The sequence below is a fragment of the Mustela nigripes genome, chromosome 3, assembly GCF_022355385.1.
Source record: "Mustela nigripes isolate SB6536 chromosome 3, MUSNIG.SB6536, whole genome shotgun sequence".
Taxonomy (NCBI): domain Eukaryota; kingdom Metazoa; phylum Chordata; class Mammalia; order Carnivora; family Mustelidae; genus Mustela; species Mustela nigripes.
Window position 1 is genome coordinate 27,766,432 of NC_081559.1, and position 22,236 is coordinate 27,788,667.

The 22,236-nt window shown below is 54.3% G+C and overlaps 1 protein-coding gene and 2 long non-coding RNA genes across 6 annotated transcripts in view; 1 reads left to right on the plus strand and 2 right to left on the minus strand.

Annotated features, from left to right (window-relative positions):
- Positions 1-775, minus strand: part of LOC132013535 (uncharacterized) — a 13,249-nt gene extending 12,474 nt beyond the window's left edge. The window contains exon 1 of the long non-coding RNA XR_009403030.1: positions 711-775. This is a non-coding gene — a long non-coding RNA (uncharacterized LOC132013535). The remainder of the gene's footprint in view (positions 1-710) is intronic.
- On the plus strand, positions 439-21,024 carry RUFY4 (RUN and FYVE domain containing 4). Of its 4 annotated transcripts, none has more exons than XM_059393455.1 (13): positions 439-648; positions 1,436-2,227; positions 3,356-3,516; positions 3,647-3,753; positions 5,181-5,306; positions 5,583-5,689; positions 6,036-6,179; positions 6,620-6,689; positions 7,551-8,177; positions 8,762-8,868; positions 14,576-14,722; positions 19,606-19,716; positions 20,221-21,024. In XM_059393455.1, the coding sequence occupies exons 3-13, from the start codon at positions 3,477-3,479 to the stop codon at positions 20,321-20,323; spliced, it is 1,689 nt and encodes a 562-aa protein (XP_059249438.1). In that variant the 5' UTR covers positions 439-648; positions 1,436-2,227; positions 3,356-3,476; the 3' UTR covers positions 20,324-21,024. The 4 variants fall into 4 exon arrangements, with proteins under 4 accessions (XP_059249438.1, XP_059249439.1, XP_059249435.1 ...); XM_059393456.1 differs by lacking the exon at positions 439-648 and having other exon boundaries at positions 1,261-1,896; positions 2,097-2,227; XM_059393452.1 differs by lacking the exon at positions 439-648 and having other exon boundaries at positions 1,261-2,227.
- LOC132013534 (uncharacterized) lies at positions 10,742-19,704 on the minus strand. Its single transcript, XR_009403029.1, has 3 exons — positions 19,619-19,704; positions 12,487-12,541; positions 10,742-11,137 (listed from the first exon to the last, which is right to left on the minus strand). It is a non-coding gene; the product is annotated as an uncharacterized LOC132013534 (long non-coding RNA).
- Positions 21,025-22,236: the final 1,212 nt, after the last annotated feature.

The window sequence follows — 22,236 nt, forward strand, 5'->3', positions numbered from 1 at the left end:
AAGCAGGTAGCCTAGAGCAAAGTTACCTAGTCCTACCTAGTGACCCCAAATGTCTCCTTGTCCTCCACTTCCTCCTTGGAGAAATCTAGTGCCCACATATAGTGGTTCCCCGGCAGACAGAACAAACGCCCACCTCCCAGCCTGGGCCAATCCCTAACCCTCTGGGTCTGCTGCCCATTCACAAGGTGCCCAGACTTACCGGAAACAGAGAAAGGGGGGCTGGTGTCGGGGGGGGGGGTCCAGCTCCCCAGATCATCTTTAGGTCAGTCCTTGCTCTGGTAGGGCTTTCCCGGGTTCAGAAGGCCCCTCCCTCCTGCCTATAGAGGTGGGCGACAACCACCACAGCTACCCCTGGGACCCACGGTCAACTCTGGACCAGCTCAGGGGAAATAAATTCTTTCAGAGCCTTTCTCCAGCATTCCCAGCCCGGCCCTAAAACTGACCTGAACCATTTGCCCTTTTAAGTGACGGTCCTACATTCGTCTCTTCCAAGGACACGAGAGACTCAGGAGGGATCTCGGCTCAGCTCGGGCCTCCTCACCCGGTAGCGGCCCGACCCGCGCCTCCACCCCCTCCACGCCCCGGGGCCATGGGCCCCGGCTTCGGGCTGACGGGCGCTTGCCCGGCGCGGCTCCCTACCTGTCTCAGGTAAGCCGGGCTCTGCCTGGCCACCGCCACCCGCTCCCCCCAGCCGCCCCGTGGCGTCCTACCTGAAGCGGCAGCCGCCCGCTTTCGGCGCGCCCGGAGGCCCCGGGCTCCCAGCGCTCGACCCGCGCCGAGGCCGGGGGGCTCCCCGGGGGCTGGGGGCCGCAGGGGGGCCCGGGCTCCAGCGCCTCGCAGCACACCAGGCTCACGGTGCAGCCCATCCGGCCGGGCGCCCGGCGGGCCGGGGGCGGGGACGCGGGCGCGGGGCGGGGAGCTGGGAGGGGGGTGTGTGGGGAGCCGGCCCCCCACCCCGGCCCTGGCCAGCGCGCGGCCGGGGGGCGCCCCGCACGTCGGAGGGGGTAAGCGGCGAGGCCCCCCGCGCGGCCGCGCGGGGAGCGTCCTGGACCCGCGCCGCCAGCCAGCCGGGGAGTGCGGGCCGGGCGAGGGGCCGGGATGCGGGCGCCCGGGCGCAGCCGGGGGCGGAGGAAGCCCGAGGGGCGCGGGGAGGGGCGGGGGCGGCGGCGGCGGGGGCTCGCAGCCCGGGGCGGCGACCCGCAGAGTCTGGGAGCGCGAGAAAAAGACCGACGGCGCGACGGGGGAGGCAGGAAGCAGATAAGAAGAGAGAGCGAGGAAGAGACCGCGGACGCGGGGACCCGGGGGACGGGGGCGGGGGGCTGGGGAACGAGGCCTCTGCGCGGGGACACCAAGTCCCAGAGAGGCACAGACGCGCAGGAAGGGGCGGCGGTAGGGCAGAGCCGGGCTCGGCCACTGCGTGTGCCACTGTTTACAGGCGGTTGCTGAGGTCTGGAAAACCGGAGTCTGCGAGGGAACCTGCTCCTCTGTTCTCAGCCCCCAGGACCCGCCCTCGGGGCACCCCAGCCTAGAAAAACGGGGACCGGGAGGTGGAAAGACCCCAGCCTCAAGGAGGCGGAGCCCAGCCAGGGTGGAAGGGCCACGGCCCCAGGGACACCCAGCTGGCCGGGTCCTGGATCCAAGCCTTCGCAGTGGTTTCACTTCCATTCTTGGGGGAGAGGGGGCGGGTCGGGCAGTATGGCACTGGGGACCCGGAGACTAAGGTGGGGAGGAGGACAGGGCGATGGGGAGGACAGGGTCCCCACCTGCACCAGACTTCCACCGAGAGACTGAAGCCTGGCAGAGGAGCCGGAGGAAGGGCAATCCCAGCCTCTTGGTGCCGCCTGGTGGGGACAAGGAAGAAAGACAAGAGCAAGTGACCGTGGTAACAAGGGGAAGGTAACAAGGGAACTTGCAGGGGGGCAATTGCTGCTGTCCCTCAGAGTGAGCTGGTGTGTGGCCAAGGAGTGACTCTAGCACGGGGTCTGCCTGAAGGATACCACCCGCCAGTTCACCCATTCTGCCCTGGCACCCTGGGCCCTGCCTCTACCCCCTCTCCCCCCACCCACCATGTTCTGTGCTCCTCCTGCTCTGAGCAGGGTTTCCCCCTCCAGAGTGCTGGGCTGGGCCTGAGTCACTTCCCGGGCAGCATTCCGGGAAAGGAGGTGCAGGACCTGCAGTCACAAGGGACAGGCTCAGTCTGCAGTGCCGGCTCTCCAGGCCTTCCCAGGTGAGGAGGTGGGAGGGAGTCTGGGGGAGGCTGAAGAAAGGGGGCAATACCAGGGGTGGGGCGTGGGGCAGAGGCTCCTGGACAGAGAAGAGGGAGCTGAGGAGGCCCATCTAAGTGCTCATGGATTGTGTAGAGTGGACCAGAAGGGGACACAGAGACCCTCAGTCTGCCCTTGGGTCTACAGGTGGGGAAACTGATGCCCAGGAAAAGCAAAAGGTCACACAGTGAGTTAGTAGCAGGATCAGGATGGAGACCCAGGTCTCTTAACTCCCAGCTCAGTGTCTCCTGAACACCATCCTCATGCAGCCTCCCTCATTTACCTTTTTTTCTCACTCCCTCCCCCTCCACTGTGTCCCCTGCTTCTTCCTTCCCACCCACCCCTGGGTTCCAGCAACTTCAGCCTGGGAGGCAGGGCATGTGGGCTTCCCATGCCCGGCCTTTCCTCCAGGTTACATCAGGATAAGCCACCGGACCCCAGCAGCCCCAGGGTTCCTCTCTGAGCCCCAGGACCCACTGAGGGAACAACAGGCTGCAGTTCCCCTGGGAGAGGACCACGGGATTAAAACCAGCTGCCCTGCTCCCACACATACCCTGTGGGTTATATTCTGGCACAGCCCCAGCTCTAGGGTCTCATTTTACTTCTAACTCCCTTTCCTCAAAGAACACACATTTTCCACTCAGCTGGGGGCCCGGAAAGGATGAATGTGTGTCTCAAGGCAGATGACTGCTCCAACAAGCTCCCTGTGGGGAACAGGAGTGACTCTCCCTCAGCCCAGTGTCCTCACGCAGGAGCATGAACGGGGCTGCTCATGCCAAGTCGCCCCGTGTGAGGGCGCACAGTCCAGAGTTCGAACTCAACTCTAGCTTCTCAGCTTAGAGCTTTGTGATATCGGATCAAAGACTTCTCTGTCTGTCTGAGCCCCCCTTTCATCTTGTATTGAATGGAGTTACAGACCTCCTAGATTATTATGGGGACTGAGTAAGACAACGATGTCAGGCATGGAGCATGGCGCCTGATACCCAGGAACTACCCCCATTCATGGGGGCCACACGATCACGTTCCCACGCCAGCCTACAAGGAAGAGCTGGAGTGTTTCTCCTACCGGTGAACTCACTGTGTGTCCCTAGATATATCCCATTTCTGGTCCAGGCTGTGATTCCTCCCCTGGGTAAGGAGCCATCCAGGAAGGGGCTCCTTTCCGGGTTGATCTCCCAGAACCACGAGGAATCCCATCATTCTGAAATCCTCATGGCGGAGGAGGGGGCCGTCCTCACCAGAAACCTGAAAGGTGAGTGCATCTGGAGAAATTTTCTGGGCTTGAGTTGGGGGAGAAGGGAGGGGTCTTGGGAGCCCCTCTGTCAGAGCCCCCCCGACCCGGAGCCTGATGTCCACCATCCTCCCGCCCCCACCCCCTCCAGCTGCTGTCTCGGCCATCCTCCAGGGCTACGGGGGCCCGCAGCGGCCAGTGACAGATGCCAGTGCTGAGCTGCACACACTCTGTGGCTGCCTGGAGCTGCTCCTGCAGGTGACCCCCTCCCTGCCCCCCTCCCACCCCCTCTCTCTGGGCCCAGATAGCCAGGAGGGTTTTCCCAGATACTGAGGAAGAGCCACTGACTAGTTTCAGCCCACTCAGAGTCAGCAAGCCCTTCTTGACATCTGACCTCACTCTTGGGGGTTGACACCATAGCCTCGGAAGTAAGTGGGGGCCCAGCTGGGGCCAGGTGGGGACGGGTGGGGCAGGGCGGTCACCCAGCTCTGAGGACTGAAGTTTCAGAGGCAAAATATCCTTGGGCTGGCCTTCCTGCTGCTGGCCGTTTTACTTAGTACTTACCATGGGCCAGGCTAAGCCTTCCTCCTGTCCCACCTTATTACATTCTCATTCTAGCCCCTTGAGGTGCCTGATGACCCTGCCACCCCCACGGATGCACACACACTCACAGCCTGTGTGTGTCTCTGTGTGTGATGCACATGTGGTGTGAGTGTACATATATGTAGGCATGAGGTGTGTCTGGTGCATGTGTCGATCTCCTGCCGGTCTACCCCTCATCTGCTACACTCCAGTCACGTTGGACTCCTTGATCTTCCTCAAGCATGCCAGGAACTCACCCACCTCAGGGCCTTTGCACTTGCGATGCCCTCTGCCTAGACTGCTCGTTCCTCAGAAATGTGGATGGCACAACTCATTTCCTTCAGATCTGGGCTTGAGTCACAGTTCCTTAGTGAAGTTCTCTCTAGTTTCTCTAATCCAAATTTTTTCAGATTTGGGAGAAGGGGGAGAAGAGCACAAGCAGGGGAGCGGTGGCAGAGGAAGAGGCAGCAGAGGGAGAGGGGAGAACTGATCAGGGAACCTCACATGGGGCTCCATCCCAGGACCCCGTGATCATGACCTCAGCGGAAGGCAGATGCTTAACCGACTGAGCGACCCAGGGACCCCTCAAATCCAAATTTTTAACATACGCACACATACCCTAAACCACAGACACTCAGGCATACACTCCACACATACACATGACACACTCACAGACATCACACACCACACATACATACATGTGTGCGCACACCACATACTTTCAGGTCCCCTTCCCTCCTTTATTTTTCTCCTTAGTAGTCAGTACTGCCATAACATATGTTTTACTTATTCGATTTGTTCATTGTCTGTCTCTACTACCAAGGGTAAGCCCATGCGGGCAGCTTGTCCACTGCTGAATTCCCAGGGCACAGAACGAAGCCCGGCACAAAATAAGTGCTCCACAAGTGTTACTGGAGTGCATGACTAGAATACCAAAGGCTCAGAGAGGTCCAGCACCTTGCTCGAGGTCACACAGCCAGTAAGGGCCAAGCCAGGTCTGCCCACAGTAGCCCTGTCCTCTCTCTGTATGCTGGGATACAAGGTGGGTGCGGGGCGGGGGGGGAAACATTTCTATGCTTTCCTGTCCCTCATCCCACTACCAGTTTGACCAGAAAGAGCAGAAGAGCTTCCTGAGGCCTCGGAAGGATTACTGGGACTTCCTCTGCGCCACCCTGTGGCGACAGCGGGGTAGCACGGAGCCGGCCCGCTTCATCCTCGCCCAGGACAAGGTATCCAGGGCCAGGTGGCCCTGCCACCGGGCCCTTGACAGGGATGACCTCCAGGGGCCCCCTTCCCACCCATCTCTGCTCCGCTGACCACAGACTGCTCACCTGGTCCTCAGGTCTCGTTAGCCCCACCCTCAGTATCCCTGCAACCACGTCTCTGCTCCCCAGACAGTACAAGCTCCCGGCTGGCCTCTGTGCTGGCTGAGTTCCCTTCCTTCTCCTAGCAGAGGGCCGTCCACCCCGCCCCCCACCACTATTCACTCGCTGTGCACTCTGTAGTCAAAGACACCTCTGGCAAAAGGCCGTGCCTTCATCCGCTTCTGCCTGGCCCAGGGACAGCTGGCCGAGTCCCTGCAGCTCTGCCTCCTGAACCCAGAGGTCACCAGGTAGGGCTCGCGGCACATGCTCCTCCTGACTCCCCCTAAGCCCACTGTCCTCCCCGTGAAACGTGCCCCTCCCCCGCCCACTGCCGCACCCGGATGGATGTGTTAATGTCAAGGACAACTAAAACGAGAGCCATGAAGGAAAAGTAATGAAGAAAGGGCAAATGGAGGGGGTGGTTGGAACACAAGAGTCCCAGGAGCACCATGATACTCAAGCCACCTGCTCCCCGAGGGCCTCAACCCAACCGTGGGAATCATGCCATGTGGTGGACAGCAGATTCTCGGGGGTCCAGGGGGCAGCAATAGTACCAAAGCCAAAGGCCAAAGGCGCTGGTCGCCATTATCACAGGGACTGGTATGGCCCCCGGAGCCCCCTGGTGTGCCCCGAGCTCCGGGAAGACCTCCTGGACTCTCTCTATGCTCTCAATGGGGTGGCCTTCGACCTGGACCTGCAGTGGCCGAACCTGGATGAAGCCTGGCCCATGTTCTCAGAGTGAGTGGGGGGGAGGGAGGCCCCCTCTTTCTAGGGTCTTACTGCTGGTTGACCACCACCCACCCCAAGCAAGCTCCAAACTCGGCCTGCTAGCCTTCCCTTCTTGCTGTCTGAGCCCCTGATTTCCCCCTCCCCAGCCTTCTGTTTTCCTGGGGTAAGCCCTTCATGTCCCGTGAGGCTGCGCACAGTACACACTCTTAAGGAGCCGCTGGATGCCGGGAGGGGGGGGGGGGGGGGGGAGGGGGAGGAGGGGGAGGGGGGGGGGGGGGGGGGGGGGGGGACGTGAGGATGAGTGGTGGGTGGGGCACAGGCAGGGATAGAGAGAGCCGAGCTGAGCCGGAGTTGGCCATGAGGGCGGGAGGGGTGCTGCGGTGCCCGGGTGGTTCGACTGCTACCAGAGAGAGGCCCCCGGCCTCCCCCGCCCCACCCTTTCTCCACAGGTCCTGTCACTCCAGTCCCAGACGGACCAAGGGAAGAAGACCCAAAAAGACCAAAGATTCCCCAAAGCAGGTGCCTCTGCCCAACTTCATTCCAAATCGCCTGCTCTACATCTCTGTTGGGCCTCCCAGGATGAGCAGTAACCAAGCAGATAGACAGACAGATATCAAGGAGAGAAGGAGACCGTTGGCACCATCCGTGGGAGGCAGGGGACCCAGGGTCGGGGGAAGCGCTCTGCTAGATAACTAGAAGTAAGTAGGAAGGCCTCCGTCGAACAATGGGCAAACTTCTCAGTTCAGTTTGCCAAGGGAGCAACTGAAGAGCCAGGTTTCTGGGTTCAAATCCTACCTCTGCCGCTAATAACCAAGGTCTTTGGCAAAGTATTTGTCTTGCCTTGAAGGTGATTGTGAGGGAGCGTTGAGACAGTTGAGACAGACCATGTGTAGCCCAGAGCAATGTTCAGGAAGTGGTGGCTTGTGGCTATTGTCATTCCCCAGTCTTGCTCTGCAACCCCTCAGCTTCCAGGCGCCAGGTACAGATACCACGAGGACTCAGCCTTTGGCCAGAAGGGGGAACCTCTCATAACACAGCCCGTTAAGTGAGGTGATGCAGACATGTGCAGAAGAACACGGGAGCACACAGAAGGCTGCTTGAGAGAGGGGACTCTTGGCCGCTGTGGGTCTCTAATATTTCACCACAACCCTATGGGGCAGGTGTTATTACTCCCATTTCACAGGCAAGAAAACTGAAACACAGAGAAGTTCAGGGGGCAGGAAGGAGGAGAGGAGAGGGTGGGAAGAACTCGCAGGTCAGGGTGGGGAGGAAAGGAAAGAACACTGAGAGGCATCACTGCTCCCTGACCAGACGGGAACTCAGCCCCCGGATCCACCTGGGGTGCTGGTAACTGGGGGTGATTTGGGGGCTTCTCTGCAGATCCCAGCCACATATGGAGACCCCACAGGAGCCCAGCCAGAAGAGCCACACACTAGCCAAGCTGGTCTGCAAGCTGCGCCCACGGAAGATGGGTTAGCTGGACTTCCCGGGGCCTGGCAACCCAAGCATCTTCTTCCCTTCGTGGAAAAGGAGAGAGAAGATCCCAAGAGCCTCGGGCCCCCACGGAGCACGCGGGAACCGGAGGGGAAGGAGCTTCAGCAAGCCCAGGAGAAGGGAGCCCCAAGAACTGGGGTCTGCCTGGAGAATTCAACCTCCAGTAGCCAGGGACAGGGGGAAGGGACCAACAGAGCTCCGAAGGAGGTGATAGGGACAGAGGCTGAGGGAAGAGGGGTTCTGCCCGGTGCAGAGGGGACCCACAAAGGGGAAACAGAGTGGGGTGATGTCCACAGGCTGCTGGCCTCCAGCCCCACAGGGACAATAGAGGACACAATGTCAGGGAGCTGGCAGAAGTGGAAGGCATCTAGCATTGGGGGGATGCCTGGGGTCCTACTGGACCTGGGAACAAAGGAAAACTCCACCCCAGAGAGACAGCAAGAGGAAAGGGGAGTGACCAGTGTGACCAGGAGGAAGGAGCCGGCAGAAGTGGCCTTGCAGGATGTGGTCAAGGTGAGAGCTGCTGAGCGCTGTACCTGCCTTTTCTCCTCCCCCAACCCAGCCCCCCAGGTGGGAGTCATCAGTGGTGATGGGGAGGGGCATCCTGTGCGGATCAATTCTGATTGGTCCGCCCAGGATGATTATTCTTCAAGGGGGTCTTCTTGCTGTGAGCTCTCGCCAGGGCCACTTCATTCATCAACCCTAGGTGCCTGGCCCCTTGCGGGCACTTGAGTCTGAGACCCCTCCCCAGCAGCTCTCCGCCGGGACAGCCGCCTAGCTGCCCTCGTTGTATTTGCTTCTCCCGGAGATCACCAGGACTGAGTTCAAGCTTTCCTTCGGCCTCCTCTCTAGCCGGGCGGGGTCTTCATGCCCCTTGACTTCTGTAACTCTCATCCCTCAGCCAAGGAAGAAATGGCCCCAGGCTCACCCAGGGGCAGAACCTGGCGTCTCAGATACCGGTGCTGTGCCCAGTCCCCCCTCCACCCGAGGGCTGTCTCGTCCGGCCTGGGGTCTCCGGAGATGTCTCCGGAGATGTCGTGAGGTCAGACCCTCCTCCCTCAGCCTCCGTTCCCCTTCCTTTACTTCCCACCCCCAAGAGCCTGAGACGTGAGCTCCGGAAGACCAAGGAGCAGGCCCGGCACCAGGAGCAGCTGCTGAAGGAGCAGGAAGGGGAGCTGAAGACACTGCAGGAGCAGTTCAGCAGGTAACCTTGGCAACTGTGGGCGCAAACAGGCCTGGCCCGGAGGTCCGCAGGACCGGCGGCTCTCCCTGGCTCCTGCTCGCCCCCTCGTGGTCACTTTGGGAAGCGCCTTCTGAGTGGCTCTCGCGCGGGGCACAGGCTCAGGAGGGCGAGGTTTGCGGGGCATAACTCCTGGGGCTCCTTGGGGAGCTCCCACTGGCCCCCAGCCCTGCCGGCCCCTCCCTCGCTGCCCTCCCCGAGAGCCTGCAGGAGAGGTGAATGCCTCCTGCCCCTCCCTCCCCTCCCACGCTCCCCTCTGCCCCTCTGCTGCCACTCCGCTCTTTTCAAGCCAGTCTCCTTCCCTGCTCTCCATCTTCCCTCCATACCCTCCTCTCATTTTCCTGCTCCCTGTTCCAGCCTCTCCTTCACCCTCGTGAGTCACAATCGTCATCATAACTAGCACCTACCGAGCACTTACTAGGTCCCTGGCACCGTTCTAGGCGTTCCCTCCTAACCTATGAAGTAGGTTCTCTAAGAATCCCCATTTTATAGATAGGGCAACTGAGTCTCAAAGGTGCTGCACAATTCACCCAATGTCACCAGTTAGTAGAGGAGCTGAGGTCCGCACCCCAACAGCCGACTGCAGCACCGGACGGCTTACACACGGACCCTCAGGCCCTGTTTTGAGTGCCTGTGTTTATTTCAGTCCCCCCGCCTCTCCCGCTCGGCCCCCTCTCACCATCCAGCTTCTCCCACTTTCCGTCATGCTATTAACCTCAAGAGCTCAGAGCACACTCTCTCCATGTCTGAGTTTCTCTTTCAGAATTTTAAAAATATTTCCGCCATGCAAAGGTCTTCCTGGGTCTGACTCAGTCTCTGTGTCTGTCTCCTGTGGTCTCCGTGTGCCTCCGTGTGCCCACCCGGCTCTGTCTCTCACGTGTGGCCGACACCCACCTTGGGAGGTGCCAGCCCAAACCCCATTGGAGCCTGGGTAGTTGTGCTTCAGACTGAATCACGGGCCGCTTGACAGACTCTCTGCTTAAAAGGCTGAGAGAGGCTGCGGGCCCAAAAACCAACCCCAAAAGGCACCCCTCCCTGGGCTTCTCCTGCCGGATGCTTGGCTGAGCTTGGCAGTTTGGTCAGGAAAGATTCCTGTGACCCAGGCCCTAGGCGAACCCAGGGGCCTTGCCCACCCAGAAGCCTTCTCTGGGAATCACGATGGGCTGGAGGGAGCCACTGGGAGATCCCAAAGAGACCACCAGGCCCAGGCTGCTCCCTCAGCTGGGGGAGCCCCTGTCTCATAGCCCACTATCCTGCCACCTGTTATCCTAGCCATTATCCCACAGACACTCAGATTGCCTACTCGGTGCCAGCCCTGTTGTAGCATATCAGAAATCCTCTTGCAGACAACACAGACCAAATCCCTGTTCCTGGGGAACGTCCCTTCTAGTCGGGGAAAGCCAATGGTAAACACGATAAGCAAGTTAATTGCATCGTGTCAGATGCGACAAGTCCTAAGAAGGAAGAAAGTCAAGCAGAGAAAGGAGGTGGGAGTGTCAAGGGGTATAGGTTAAATATGGCAGCATGGCCAGGGAGGGCCTCCGTGAAAAAGTGATGCTTGATCGAAGACCTGAAGGAAGTGAGGAATAAGCCATGTGCATATGTGGTAGAAGAACGTTCCAGGCAGTGGAACAGCAAGAGCAAGAGCCCTGGGGTAGGAATGGCCGTAGCAGGTCATCAGAACATCACAGAGGCCCAGTGGAGTGAAGGAGGGAGAGGAGGGAGGGGCAAGTCAGTCAGGTAACAGGAGACCCTCACAGGTCATCCAGAGGACCTTCGCTTGCACTCAGAGTGAGACAGGAACCGCTGAGAGTCCTGAGTAGAGAAGGGACAAGAATTGACTTTTGGCTTTAATGTTAAGTATGTTTGCTTTTTTTTTTTTTTTTTTTTAAACAGTTCAGTGGGGTTTTGTGTATTCATAAAATTGTGCCTCGATCACCATGGTTTAGGACATTTTCATCACCGCAAAGAGAAATCCCGTACCATGAGCAGTCACTGCCATTTTCTCCCAACCTGCCAGCTCTAGGCAAGCATTCATCTGTCCCCATAGACCTGCCTATTCCAGACTGATCTGTGCTCTCAGGGGCTGGAGGCTGCTGCTCCGTGGGGCTAAGCTGTAAGGAAGCAAGAGCGCTGATGAAGAAGGGGAGCACGGTGAAACCCCCGGATGTTCTTTGGCAATGGAGGTGCAGAGAAGCTGCAGGATTCTGGAGCCACAGTGAGGCCTGGCTTCCTGGTGGGAGAGAGAAAGACAGGCATCAGGAATGATTCTTGTTTTCCGGCCTGACCAGCTCGAAGTCCAGAGTCCCCGCTGACAGTTTGCCCTAGCAGGGCGGGCTTGTAGGGGGAAAGTCAGGAGCTGGGACGAGAGCATGTAAATTTGAGACGCCAGTCGGACGGGCAAGTGGAGCCGCTGGGCAGCACGGAGGGTGTAGAGCTCAGGGGAGAGGCATGGGCTGGGGATCTGCTGGAAAGTCGTAAGAACTCGGGCAGCAGGAACAGAAGCTCCTGCCACTAGGAGGACGGAGGATGTGCTCCCCTGCCGCCTGGGGTCCAGGGAGCTTGGGAGGAATGTCACACTCCGGGGGCTGTGGGCACCAAGCTGGGATGGGCTGTCTCACCACCGCCAGACAGAAGTGCCGTGGGGCCCACTGAGTCAGCCAGCAATAGTGTTGTCCCTCTACTGAGGCCGTGAGCGGGGTGACAGCAGTGAGCAGAATAGGCGGGGTTTGGGGCCAGGGAGACAGATGATAATTCAACAAATGGAAATGGGATGTCAGCTAATCATGGGGGCTGTGGGAAAACATCAGTCCAGGAATAGGGATAGAGACAGGAGTGCTCCTGAAGGGGGCCCGCGGATGCAAAGTCCCTGTGGGGCTGGAGCAGAGGGACACTCTCATGTGCTCTGGAAGGCTGGAGGAGAGTCTTGAGCGGGAAGTGGGGAGTCGCCAGGGCTTCAGGATTGATCTGTCTGTGATGTGGAGAATAGACTAAAGGTGGGCAGGGGTGCGGCCCCCGGGTGCAGAGCCCCAGGCTAGACACACAGGGGAGACACAGCCGACCAGCCAAGCACCAGACCCCAGCAGACCAACCAGGGGCCAAGAAAATACACTTGGAACTGAGCTATGGTGCATGCGATAACCGCTTCCCAGGTAACCACTTTCCCGGGAAGGAAACTGGCCTTCCCTGTTTGGCCTCCAGTCCCTGATTTGCAAAAGGAGATGGTGCTCGAGTTCCTCCTACAGCTCTGATGCTCTCTGAGACCATCCTGCCAAGCAGGTGGGTTTCCTCTGTCCCTGGGTAATACCTCAAAGCAAAAGTGATTAGATCAGGTGTGAGTGGAAGAGGTCCTCAGATAGGGAATTAGGCAAACATCACACTTCTCCTCCTCTCGCTCCCCAGTGAGCTTCTCTGGGCACACCAGGGGCTTATAACCCATCCCTTGCTCCCAGCCACTGCCCACTCCACTCTGGTGCTATAAACCACTGGTGACCAGGGCCCTGCCTGGATAAAAGTGTGGGGAGGCAGAAAGAGTTGATGGCCTGACAGGTCTGCCTCCAGATTTCTGCTCCCTCCACTTACCAAACCTTGTGGCCCTCAGCAGTGTGATTTCCTCTCTGAAGCTCTATTTTCTTTCCTGTAAAATGACAACAGTCTTACCTGTCCATACGTTTGTGAAAATTGAATGAAGCCAGGCTATAAAACACTGAGCTCAGGGTCTAGCATGTAGAAGGTGTTCAATAGACTTGAATTCCTCCGTGTCCCCTCCTGCACCAGGAGTGTCTGTCAACCCCCACTTGAAATACTTCAGTGGATTTCCATTGCACTGAGGTCGAAGCCCCCTCCTCTCGGGGCCAGCGAAGCAGAGATCAGGCCCTGTCTCCTTCCCACCTCATCTCTTGCCCACCCCCACCTCCTACCATTCATGAAATTCCAGCTTCCCTTGTCTTCTTTCAGTTCCTCAAAGAAGACAAGCTCTTGCCAACTTGCGGACCTTTGCATGTGCCTTTCACTGGCTCTACATGGCTGAATTCTCATCTTTTGGATCTGCTCAAAGGTCACCTCATCTTAGGAGCCTTTCCCAAGCACCCTCTCAAGTCTGTCCCCACCTCTCCTATATGCCGGTCATACCTTTAGCTTCACCGTGTCACTGGCCTGTCACTTGCTTTGACCACTGCCCCAGACACACTCTAAGCTCCACCAAGAGCCATAGGCACTGCTCCTATGCCCCCTCTAACAGCCCCTGGCACACAGGAGGTGCTTAATAAATGTTCCCTCCCACCTCAAAGACACACTGTAACGCATGCAAGTAAACTAGCTCGACAAAACGAAACGCCAGTACTAAGTAAGGATACTGGAGACCAGAATGTTCATTAAAAGTCCAAACACGGCCCTGAGCACAAGAACAGCCTTCCTTAGGCTGGAGGGACTGGAGGGTCTGCTGGAATTTCCATGGGTATCTGTAGTCGATTTGATCTCACAGCCCACCCGGCTTTCTTTCTGAGGCCTGCTACTCAGCAGTGTTGTAAAAATTCATAATTCAGTTCATTGTGAAGCCTCTAGCAAAGCTTCAAACACACTGAAGCCCAGGGTGGCGCCACGCACAGACAGACAGACACACACACACACACACACACATCTGAGGTCACAGGATGTGTGGACCCGCCTTTGCAACACCCTCCTATCTGAGCGATGGAGGGAAGGGCTGGGACCTTCTTACTTCCAGTCCAGCACATTTCTTGGAAGAAATCTTCTAGGAAGCCACCAAAGACAAAAGGAAGAGGCCAGAACAGAGCTGAGGCAATGCCAGCTCAAACTGAAACAAAAATTTATGAAAGCCATATGTTTCATATTGCTTTTTTTAATTGAAAAGACAATGTACCATAATTTTTCAAAATATTTTAATAGCTAAAAATCACCCCAAGTCCTCTACCACTAATCCCCCCCCAACCCAATGATTGTTCTCAGCTAGGCACAGCCCAACCAGCCTGGGGCCCCAGACACCAACAGTGTCCATTTGGTGTGTGTGGTATGGTGTGTTGTGTGTGTGTGAGCATGTGTGGCACAGGAGGGTGTGGGGATGTGGAGAATGTGTGTCTATGTGAGTGTGTGTGTGGTGTGGTGTAAATGTGTATATGTGCAGTGTGTATGGTGTGTGTGTGGCCCACGGTATGCGTGTGTTCTGTCATACGCATGTGGTATGTGTGTGTTATATGGTATAGATGTGTTGTGTTGTGAGTGTGTTGTGTGTATCTATGATGTGTTGCCCCATGTGTGTGAGTGTGCTACCAGCATGTAGTATGTGATATGTGTGTTATATGGTGTGTGTGATGTGTGTAGTATGTGTGGTGTATTGTGACTTGTGTGGTGTGTGTTGTGTGGCATAGTGTTCATGTTGGGATTGTACACAGTGTATGTGGTATGTGGTGTGTGTGTGTATGTGCAGTGTGGCACAGGGGGATTGTGAGAGGCGGGAGTACATGTGTAGTGTGTGTATATACATGAGCGTGTGTGTGGTTGACATGTGTACATGTGTGAGGCATGTACAGTGTGTGTGCACACCTCAGCTGTGGGAGGCACCACCAGCTTCCCCCAAGAGCTCCCCAGCAGGCAGAGGCCTGGCCTACCTCAGGCACAAACGCAGAGAACTGAGTCCTCCTTCTGTGCCCAGGTGTCAGGAGGAGAGGGACCAGCTGCAGACAGAGCTTGAACAGAAGCAGCAGGAGGCTGAGAGGAGGAATGCCATGTATGAGGAGGAGCTCGGAGGGCAGCGGGACCTGGTCCGCGCCATGAAGAGGAGGGTGCTGGAGCTGATTCAGTAAGGGCGGACACGGTGGGGCTGGGGTGTGGAAGGGGGGATGGCCTGGGATGTGGAGACTGGGGAATGAAAATTCTGAACCTTCTCTGTATGCTAACTCATCTTTTGGCCACCCCAGCTGTTCTCCTCATTTTATAGATGAGAAAACTAAAGGTCAGAGAGGCAGACTTGGCCACCAAGGACACACAGCATATAAATTACAGAGAGTCCTCTGGCTCTAAGGGACACCACCACTCCAATGCACCCGCACATACACACACCTACAAAGTTAGAGGAAAGGAAAGGAGCCCACGGATAGAGAAGGAATTGAGAGAAAGGGGAGGTTAACTAAGAGCAAAGCATATATCCTGTGCCTGACTGCCTGCTGGGCTTCCATACACCAGGCCTGTGGGCCATCCTGGGTCATCTGTCCTAGGTTCCAGAGGCTAGGCTCACCAGGATCAATTCCAAACCACTAACACACTGGGGGATGGAGGAGTTGTGGAAAGCCTGGTTTCTGCCTTTCAGGCCAGTGGGGAGCTAATGTTATACTTTGACCCAGTTCAGGAAGCAGGGTACCACTGGACTCAGCTTCCATTAGAATCGGAAGGTCATGGAGGGATCATCTAGGGCTAAATCCTCTGGCACAAAATCCAAGTGATACTAAAGATGAGAGAAGGCAGAGGTCAACCTGGAAAGAACAAACCAAAAATTTAAGGAGTGATCTTCAAGGAGCTGTCAACTTAGAGAAAGGGGGACATACAATGTTAGCTTTATAGCTCACAAAACAATTTGAGGTAGCCAACAATAAAAGACATATATACACACACAGACACACACACACACACATGCACACACACATACATATGCACACACACATATATACACATATATATAATTATTATATATAATATATATGATTGTTAAAGAAAAATAGATGAAATCAAAGAGAAAAAAATATATACTCCCAAGATATTAGGATTAGTGTTAGGGTTGAAATTTAACTCTGAGCATCTTGGCAGCAGAATATAAAATGGAAACACAGAAAGTTGACTAAACGTCACTAGGCATTCCAAGGAAATACGCCAGTGCATCAGGAGGGAAAAATGCTTTTCCTCATGTTAAAGAAACTCATCCCAAGATCCCAGGCTACACAGTATAATGTCCCTTGCAGAAGCGTTATGGAAAATCTGGCCCTAAGCCAAAAGAGGCAGTGGAAAGCCCTAGACACTGACTTCTGCATCAAGATGGTGATGATGACACCATGGTGATGATGGTGAAGATGACACAATGCATCACATATTTTCCATCCTGAGATCTCACTTGAATGATCAGAAAGAAAGAAAGAAAGAGAGAGAGAGAAAGAAAGAAAGCAAGAAAACTTGTAACAGAAAGGTAGAGGAGCCAACAACAGAGAAGAGACTTCAGCTACTTTCCAGAAACTGGAAAATGGATGAAAAAGTAGATACTGGATTTATCCCAAGTTAGAACTTCAGGGCCCAGAAACACCAGGGACGTAGATGGCAGAAATGACATGGGTGACAGAAATCAGGAAAAAATAACTGATAAAGTCATTAGAAAGAGCAGTGTACCCTGCTTTCTGCCTGCCTCCCTGACTGCAGAATGTCAACACTGAGGGTTCTATCTCCCAGGCAAATAATTAAAATGCCCTTCTTTTAAAAAAAGTTTGATGCCGCCAAATGAAAGGGCAGTGTGTTCTGACATTCGATAGTCCATGGGGCAAGTAGCTCCCTGCCCAGTCCTTTCTAAAGGGAAGCCATAAACCAACCAACCGCCCTGTCCACTACTTGAGGCTCCAGCAGCTTGAACATGAAATGGTAACCAGATCCCCAGATGTTTGAAAAGAATCTAGAACATAAAGGGGGGAGACAAAGATAAGCAAACCAAAAAAATTCATCTCCCATGAAACACAGTGCTGTGGAAAGTGACCATCCAAAGGTGAGAAATGTTCTTGGAAATTAAAAATATCTCTCAATTTTTTTTTTAATTCATAAGGACTGGAAAAGAAAAAGGAGGCAGTCCCTCAGGGCATAGCTTACAGGGCATGAAGAGATGGAATACATGAGAGAAACAATTGCAAACATAAAGAATCAATCCAGGAGTTTCACTGTCTTCTCCAACTGACAATAATTCCAAAGAAAGACAAAATAAAATCAAGGATATTATCAGATAAAAAGCTGAGAGACTTTCCCAGCTCTTGGGGTCACAGGTCTCCAGATGTAGAAGATGTCACTGAGTAATCAGCACAACAATTGAAAGGAAGGGAAATGCATGTTGAGATACAGTGTGTGAAATCTAAGTGAAATAAAGATGAGGGCAATATACTCAGACACATCACTTATAAAAGAAGTAGGACACAGAAAAACATGTTAGGGGTCAATGGCACCTGGGTAGCTCGGTAGGTCAAGCAGCTCTTCATCTTGGCTCAGGTCTTGATCTCAGGGTCGAGGTCAAGCCCTGCATTAGGTTCCACACTACATGTGAAGTCTACTTAAAAAATAATAATCATCAATGTAGTCATACTTTCAAGTTCTGAGGAAAGATAGCTTTTGCCCTGGAATTCTAGGTCCGGCCAAACTATGAAGCCAGTAGGGAAGGTGATGCAGGAAAGACATTTTTCAGAAAGACAGGTCACAGAAAATGCACCTCCCACACAGCCTTTCCTGGGAAGTTAATTAAGGATGTACTTCAGAAAAACAAGGAAGTAAGCCAAGAAAGGAGAAGATGTGGGATTTAGGGAACAGTCGTGGTAGCCCAGGAGAGAAGAAAAGGGAATCCCCAAGATGACAAGAGGACAGCAAGCCCAGGGAACAGTCAGTACAGACTTCAGCAGAAGTATTGAGGACCCAGGAGGAAAGTCTCTGGGGAGAAAGAGAATCAACAGAATAACTGATATGATGAACAATTTGTTGGGGGGAGGGAATAATTTGGTTATGTGAAAGGTATGTCATGCAAGGAGCAAAGGAAGGCAATTGCAAAGTCCTGGAAAAACAGAAAACTTCCAAGAAAGGAAATGTGTAGAACACATCTTAGCTGTCCTTGAAGCAATATATTTATATGTTGTCTAATACAGTAAATACTATTTATCGATTTTTTTAAATGTTGGAATTAACCTAAAGACCAAGCACAGAAAACAACTGCAATTACAGAACAAATGTCCATTAGCACTTAAACAATATTACATATAGAATAGAATCCAACAGAATTTCTGTGAGGATGGAAATGTTTGCTATCTGCCCTGTCGAATATGGTAGCTACCACTCATGTGTAGCAACTGAGTACTCCACATGGGTTTTGTGGGACTGAAGAACTGAAGTTCTACTTGTGGTTCATTTTAGTCAAATTAAATATAGATTAAAGTAGCCACATGGGCCTAGTGGCTACCATATTGGATGTTGAAGGAAAAGATGAGTAGGAGAGGAGAAGAGGAGGCCCCCCGAAGAGGAAGGGATGCTGGCATCATCATATTACAGAATGGCAGTCCGGATGCTATCTGTGCTTCATAGGATGAGTGAGAAATAAATGTGTGAGCATATTCTGGAAAACTACAATCGTGAGAGAGGACCCAGAAATGGGATATTCTGGAGAGGAAGGAGATGGAGTCAGTGGGGATGGTACTAACTAAGCTAACCCCCTGACATCAAGGTAAGGTGTTCTCTCTTGATGTGTCAAAGAGAGAGGATATGAGCACATTACTTAAGTGTGAAAGTAACATCAAGGAGAAAAAGCTAAAAGTATAAGAAGTGGTTTGTCACTGAGATCAGAAGGAGTAGGGAGGGTGTCTGTTTCCTTCTGGTATAAGTTCTTCTGTACTATTGAATTTTATGAATCATTTTGATTAAAAAAAAATATTTTTTTTCTGAAGAGGAAAACAGAGGGGGAGGGGCAGAGGGAAAGAGAAAAAGAATCTGAAGCAGGCTCCACACCCTGCTCAGAGCTGGGGGCGGGGCTCAATCTTGCAAAACCCTGAGACCGTGACCTGAGCCAAGAGTGGGAGCTTAACCTACTGATGAACACAGGTGCCCCCTAAACATCCTTTAAAAAAAAAAACAGGGGGTGCCTGTGTGGCTCAGTGGGTTAAAGCCTCTGCCTTTGGCTCAGGTCATGATCCCAGGGTTCTGGGATCGAGTCCCTCATCAGGCTCTCTGCTCAGCGGGGAGCCTGCTTCCTCCTCTCTCTCTGCCTGCTTCTCTGCCTACCTGTAATCTCAGTCAAATAAATAAATTAAATCTTTAAAAAAAAAAAAAAAACAGTGAGGATAGTTTTGCGGGAGTGTAGCATACGTAACCAGAAGGATTTGTATCAAGTGCCAAATGAAAGCTAGGAGCATTATAAGAAACTGCTGGGGTCTCCTTGGAGGAGGTGGGCTATGAAGGCTATGTGGGGCTAGGGGGACCCGGGTGTCACCATCTGTCTTCCCAAAGACTACAGACTCCCTCATCTCTTGTGTGTGTGTGTCTTTCATGGTCTCTTCATTTCTGTCTTTCTCTATCACTGTCTCTTTCTGTCGCTCCGTCTTTCTCTGTATTTGTCTCTCCCTCTCTGTGTGTGTCCCTGACTGTCTCTGCATCTTGTTCTCTTGGTCTTTCCCTCTCTCTCTACATTTATCTCACCATCTACCTCTCTTTATCTCCCTCTCCATCTCCCTGACCTCCTTTCTCTCTGACCGTCTCTCTTTCTGTCCCTTTGTGTCTCCCTCTCATTTTCTATGTCTCTTTCTGCTTTGCTGTCTCTCTCTCTCTTTTTCCCTTTGTATGTGTCTCTGGATGACTCTCTCTCCCTCTCTATCTCTTCTTGGTCTCCATATTTCTCTTTCTCCCCGTCTTGGTCTCTCCATCTTCCCATCGCTTTGTGTGTCCCCCACTCCCCAACCCGCCCGTCAGAGAGAAGGATGACCTGTGGCAGAAAGCCCAGCATCTGTCTTCCATGGCCCCCGGATGCTGTGTGGACTGCAGCAAGATCTTTGGCCGGCTGTCTCGGCGATACCCGTGCAGGTAACTGAGAGGGCACAGAAGTCTTGCTCCGGGACAAGTGCTATTTCCACCAGCCCACAGTACTCTGCCCCTGCTCAGAAGGGAGGGACCCAGGAACTGGGGGTTTATGAAAACCACTTAATGTTGGCCACTCACTTTACACAACAGTTAGCGTGGACATGAACCAGAACAGTGGGAAGAGGTCAGATAAGCAACAGTGTCTGGAAGATGGGACTGTGCAATCCTTCCGAGAAGAGACAGATGAACAGGCTTCTGGTCTGGGAGGAGATCTGAACAGAGGAAGCTACTCCCCTCACCTTCTTCTGGGAACAGGGTGGCAGGACTAACCATGGGAGGGGGCGAGCAGGAGACCCTGTCGTTTGGATTTAAAGGACTCTGGAGGGGGTGGAGCATTGAGACACCTTTTAGGAAAGGGCAGGCCTCCTTGGACAGACCCAGGGCTGCTCTGCTGGGAGCTAGGAGCAAACACCCAGGAGCCCCCCACTCTTCCTTCCTCTGCTCCAGGCTCTGCGGAGGCCTGGTTTGCCATGCCTGCTCTGTAGATTACAAGAAGAGAGAACGCCGCTGCCCTCCCTGCTCTGAGAAGGGAGAAGCTCAATCCAGCTGACTGGCTCACCCAGGACGGGCCACCCACCCCACTCCGGTCACCTCCCTCCCCTCCACCCTTTCCATTCCTCTTGTCTGACCAGTCCTGCCTTCTAGAAGGTGATGACCTAAGACAGACAGCCCTTGTGCGCACCTGAGAGCGGAAGCAGCCGGCTGGCCGGCAGGAGGCGGGAGTGAGGAGGCCTGCTGGAGCCCTGCACCCCCCACCCACGAGCGGGGCGGCTTGACAAAGCCCACAGCTGTCCGTGCTTCTCCCGTCCGCGAGGGCGCCAGCCATCCGCCTCCCTGAAGGCCTTCCATGCTCAGAACATCCTGGACCGAGAAGAAGACGCCTGGGCCCTGACGTGTCTGGGCAGCCCACCTCGCCAGCCACTGCTCACCTCACGCAGCAGTGTCCTGTCTGGAGTCGGCTTTGAAGGTCTGCTTTGGCAAGGTTTCCTTTTTTACAGCTTTCTTGAGGTCCTATGGACGTTGAACACACTTCACACACATTGCACAACTGGATGGGTTTTGACTTTAATATCCACCCATGAAACCATCACCATATTCACACTCAGGAGCACATCCATCAGCCCCAGACCTTCTTCATGTCCTTTGTAAGCTCTCCTTCCCAATCTCGCCCTCCCACTCCCAAGGCAAACCCTTACCTACTTTCTACCATTAGACACTGGTTTTCCGGAATTTTATATAAACGGAATGTGGCATGCATTCTCTATGGTCTGCCTTCTTTCACTCGGCGTCCTTATTTTGGGGTTTTCCCGTAGTCCCTGTTTACTGTTAAGTAGAACTCCACTGCATGGAGAGACCACAATTTTGTTGACATGTTCAGCTGTTGCCAGATATTTGGATTGTTTCCAGTTTGAGGCTGTTACACATACATTTCCTGCGATCAGCTGCATACAAATCTTTGTACAGACATCGGTTTTTATTTCTCTTGGGGAAACACCCAGCACTGATATGGCCACGTCCATATCATTGATATGGTATATGTTTAACTTTTAACAGTTGTTGTTAAAAACTGAGTTGTTTCCCAAAGAAGCTGCGCATCGTCCCTTCCCACCAGCGGGCGCTGGGAGTCCCAGATGCTCCCCGGAGCCGGGACACAGGGCTTGCATGGGCCTCCCTCGGTCTTCTTTCCTCCCAACCACTGTGGTCAGTCCCAAATGGGGAGTGCCTGGATGGAGGGGCAGAGACCAGGTGACTCTCTTTGCACAGTACTCAGTCAGCTACATTTTTTTTTAAGATTTTATTTATTTATTTGACAGAGATCACAAGTAGGCAGAGAGGCAGGCAGAGAGAGAGGAAGGGAAGCAGGCTCCCTGCTGAGCAGAGTCTCCCCCCCACCATACGGGGCTCCATCCCAGGACCCTAGAATCATGACTTGAGCCGAAAGCAGAGGCTTTAACCCACTGAGCCACCCAGGCACCTCAGAGAGCTACATTTTAATAAAGAGGGTTGACAAGGGCTTGTGTAGTTCCACAGTACAAGGTCATATCCCTGACTGCCTGAGAATTCTTCAGTAAATTCCATGTTAATACCATTTCAGAGGAAGCGTGGGCCCCACTCTCCATCAAGGGGATTAGCTGCCCTATCTGAGCTCCAGGGCAGACTCTGTGGCCCCAAGCAGCCCTGCGTGCTCTTATCCCCATCCCCTCTGCCTCACACAGGCAGTCAGAGCTTCTGCAAGGGTTGGGCAACCCTGTGGCTCTGGCCAGTGCCTGTGCACCGCCTTTTGGGGTCAAGGCCACTCAGAGTTGCCTCCCATTACCATTGCATGGAGCAAGAGTTTTGCAATAGCAGTTCCTGCCCTGGAGAGCTGGTGAGAACTTCTCCTTAGTAAAGCCTGCAACAAGGTGAGGGGCAGGGAACGGAGGGAGTGGAGGGGGACAGGACCAGGGCTCTGGAGCAATTAGG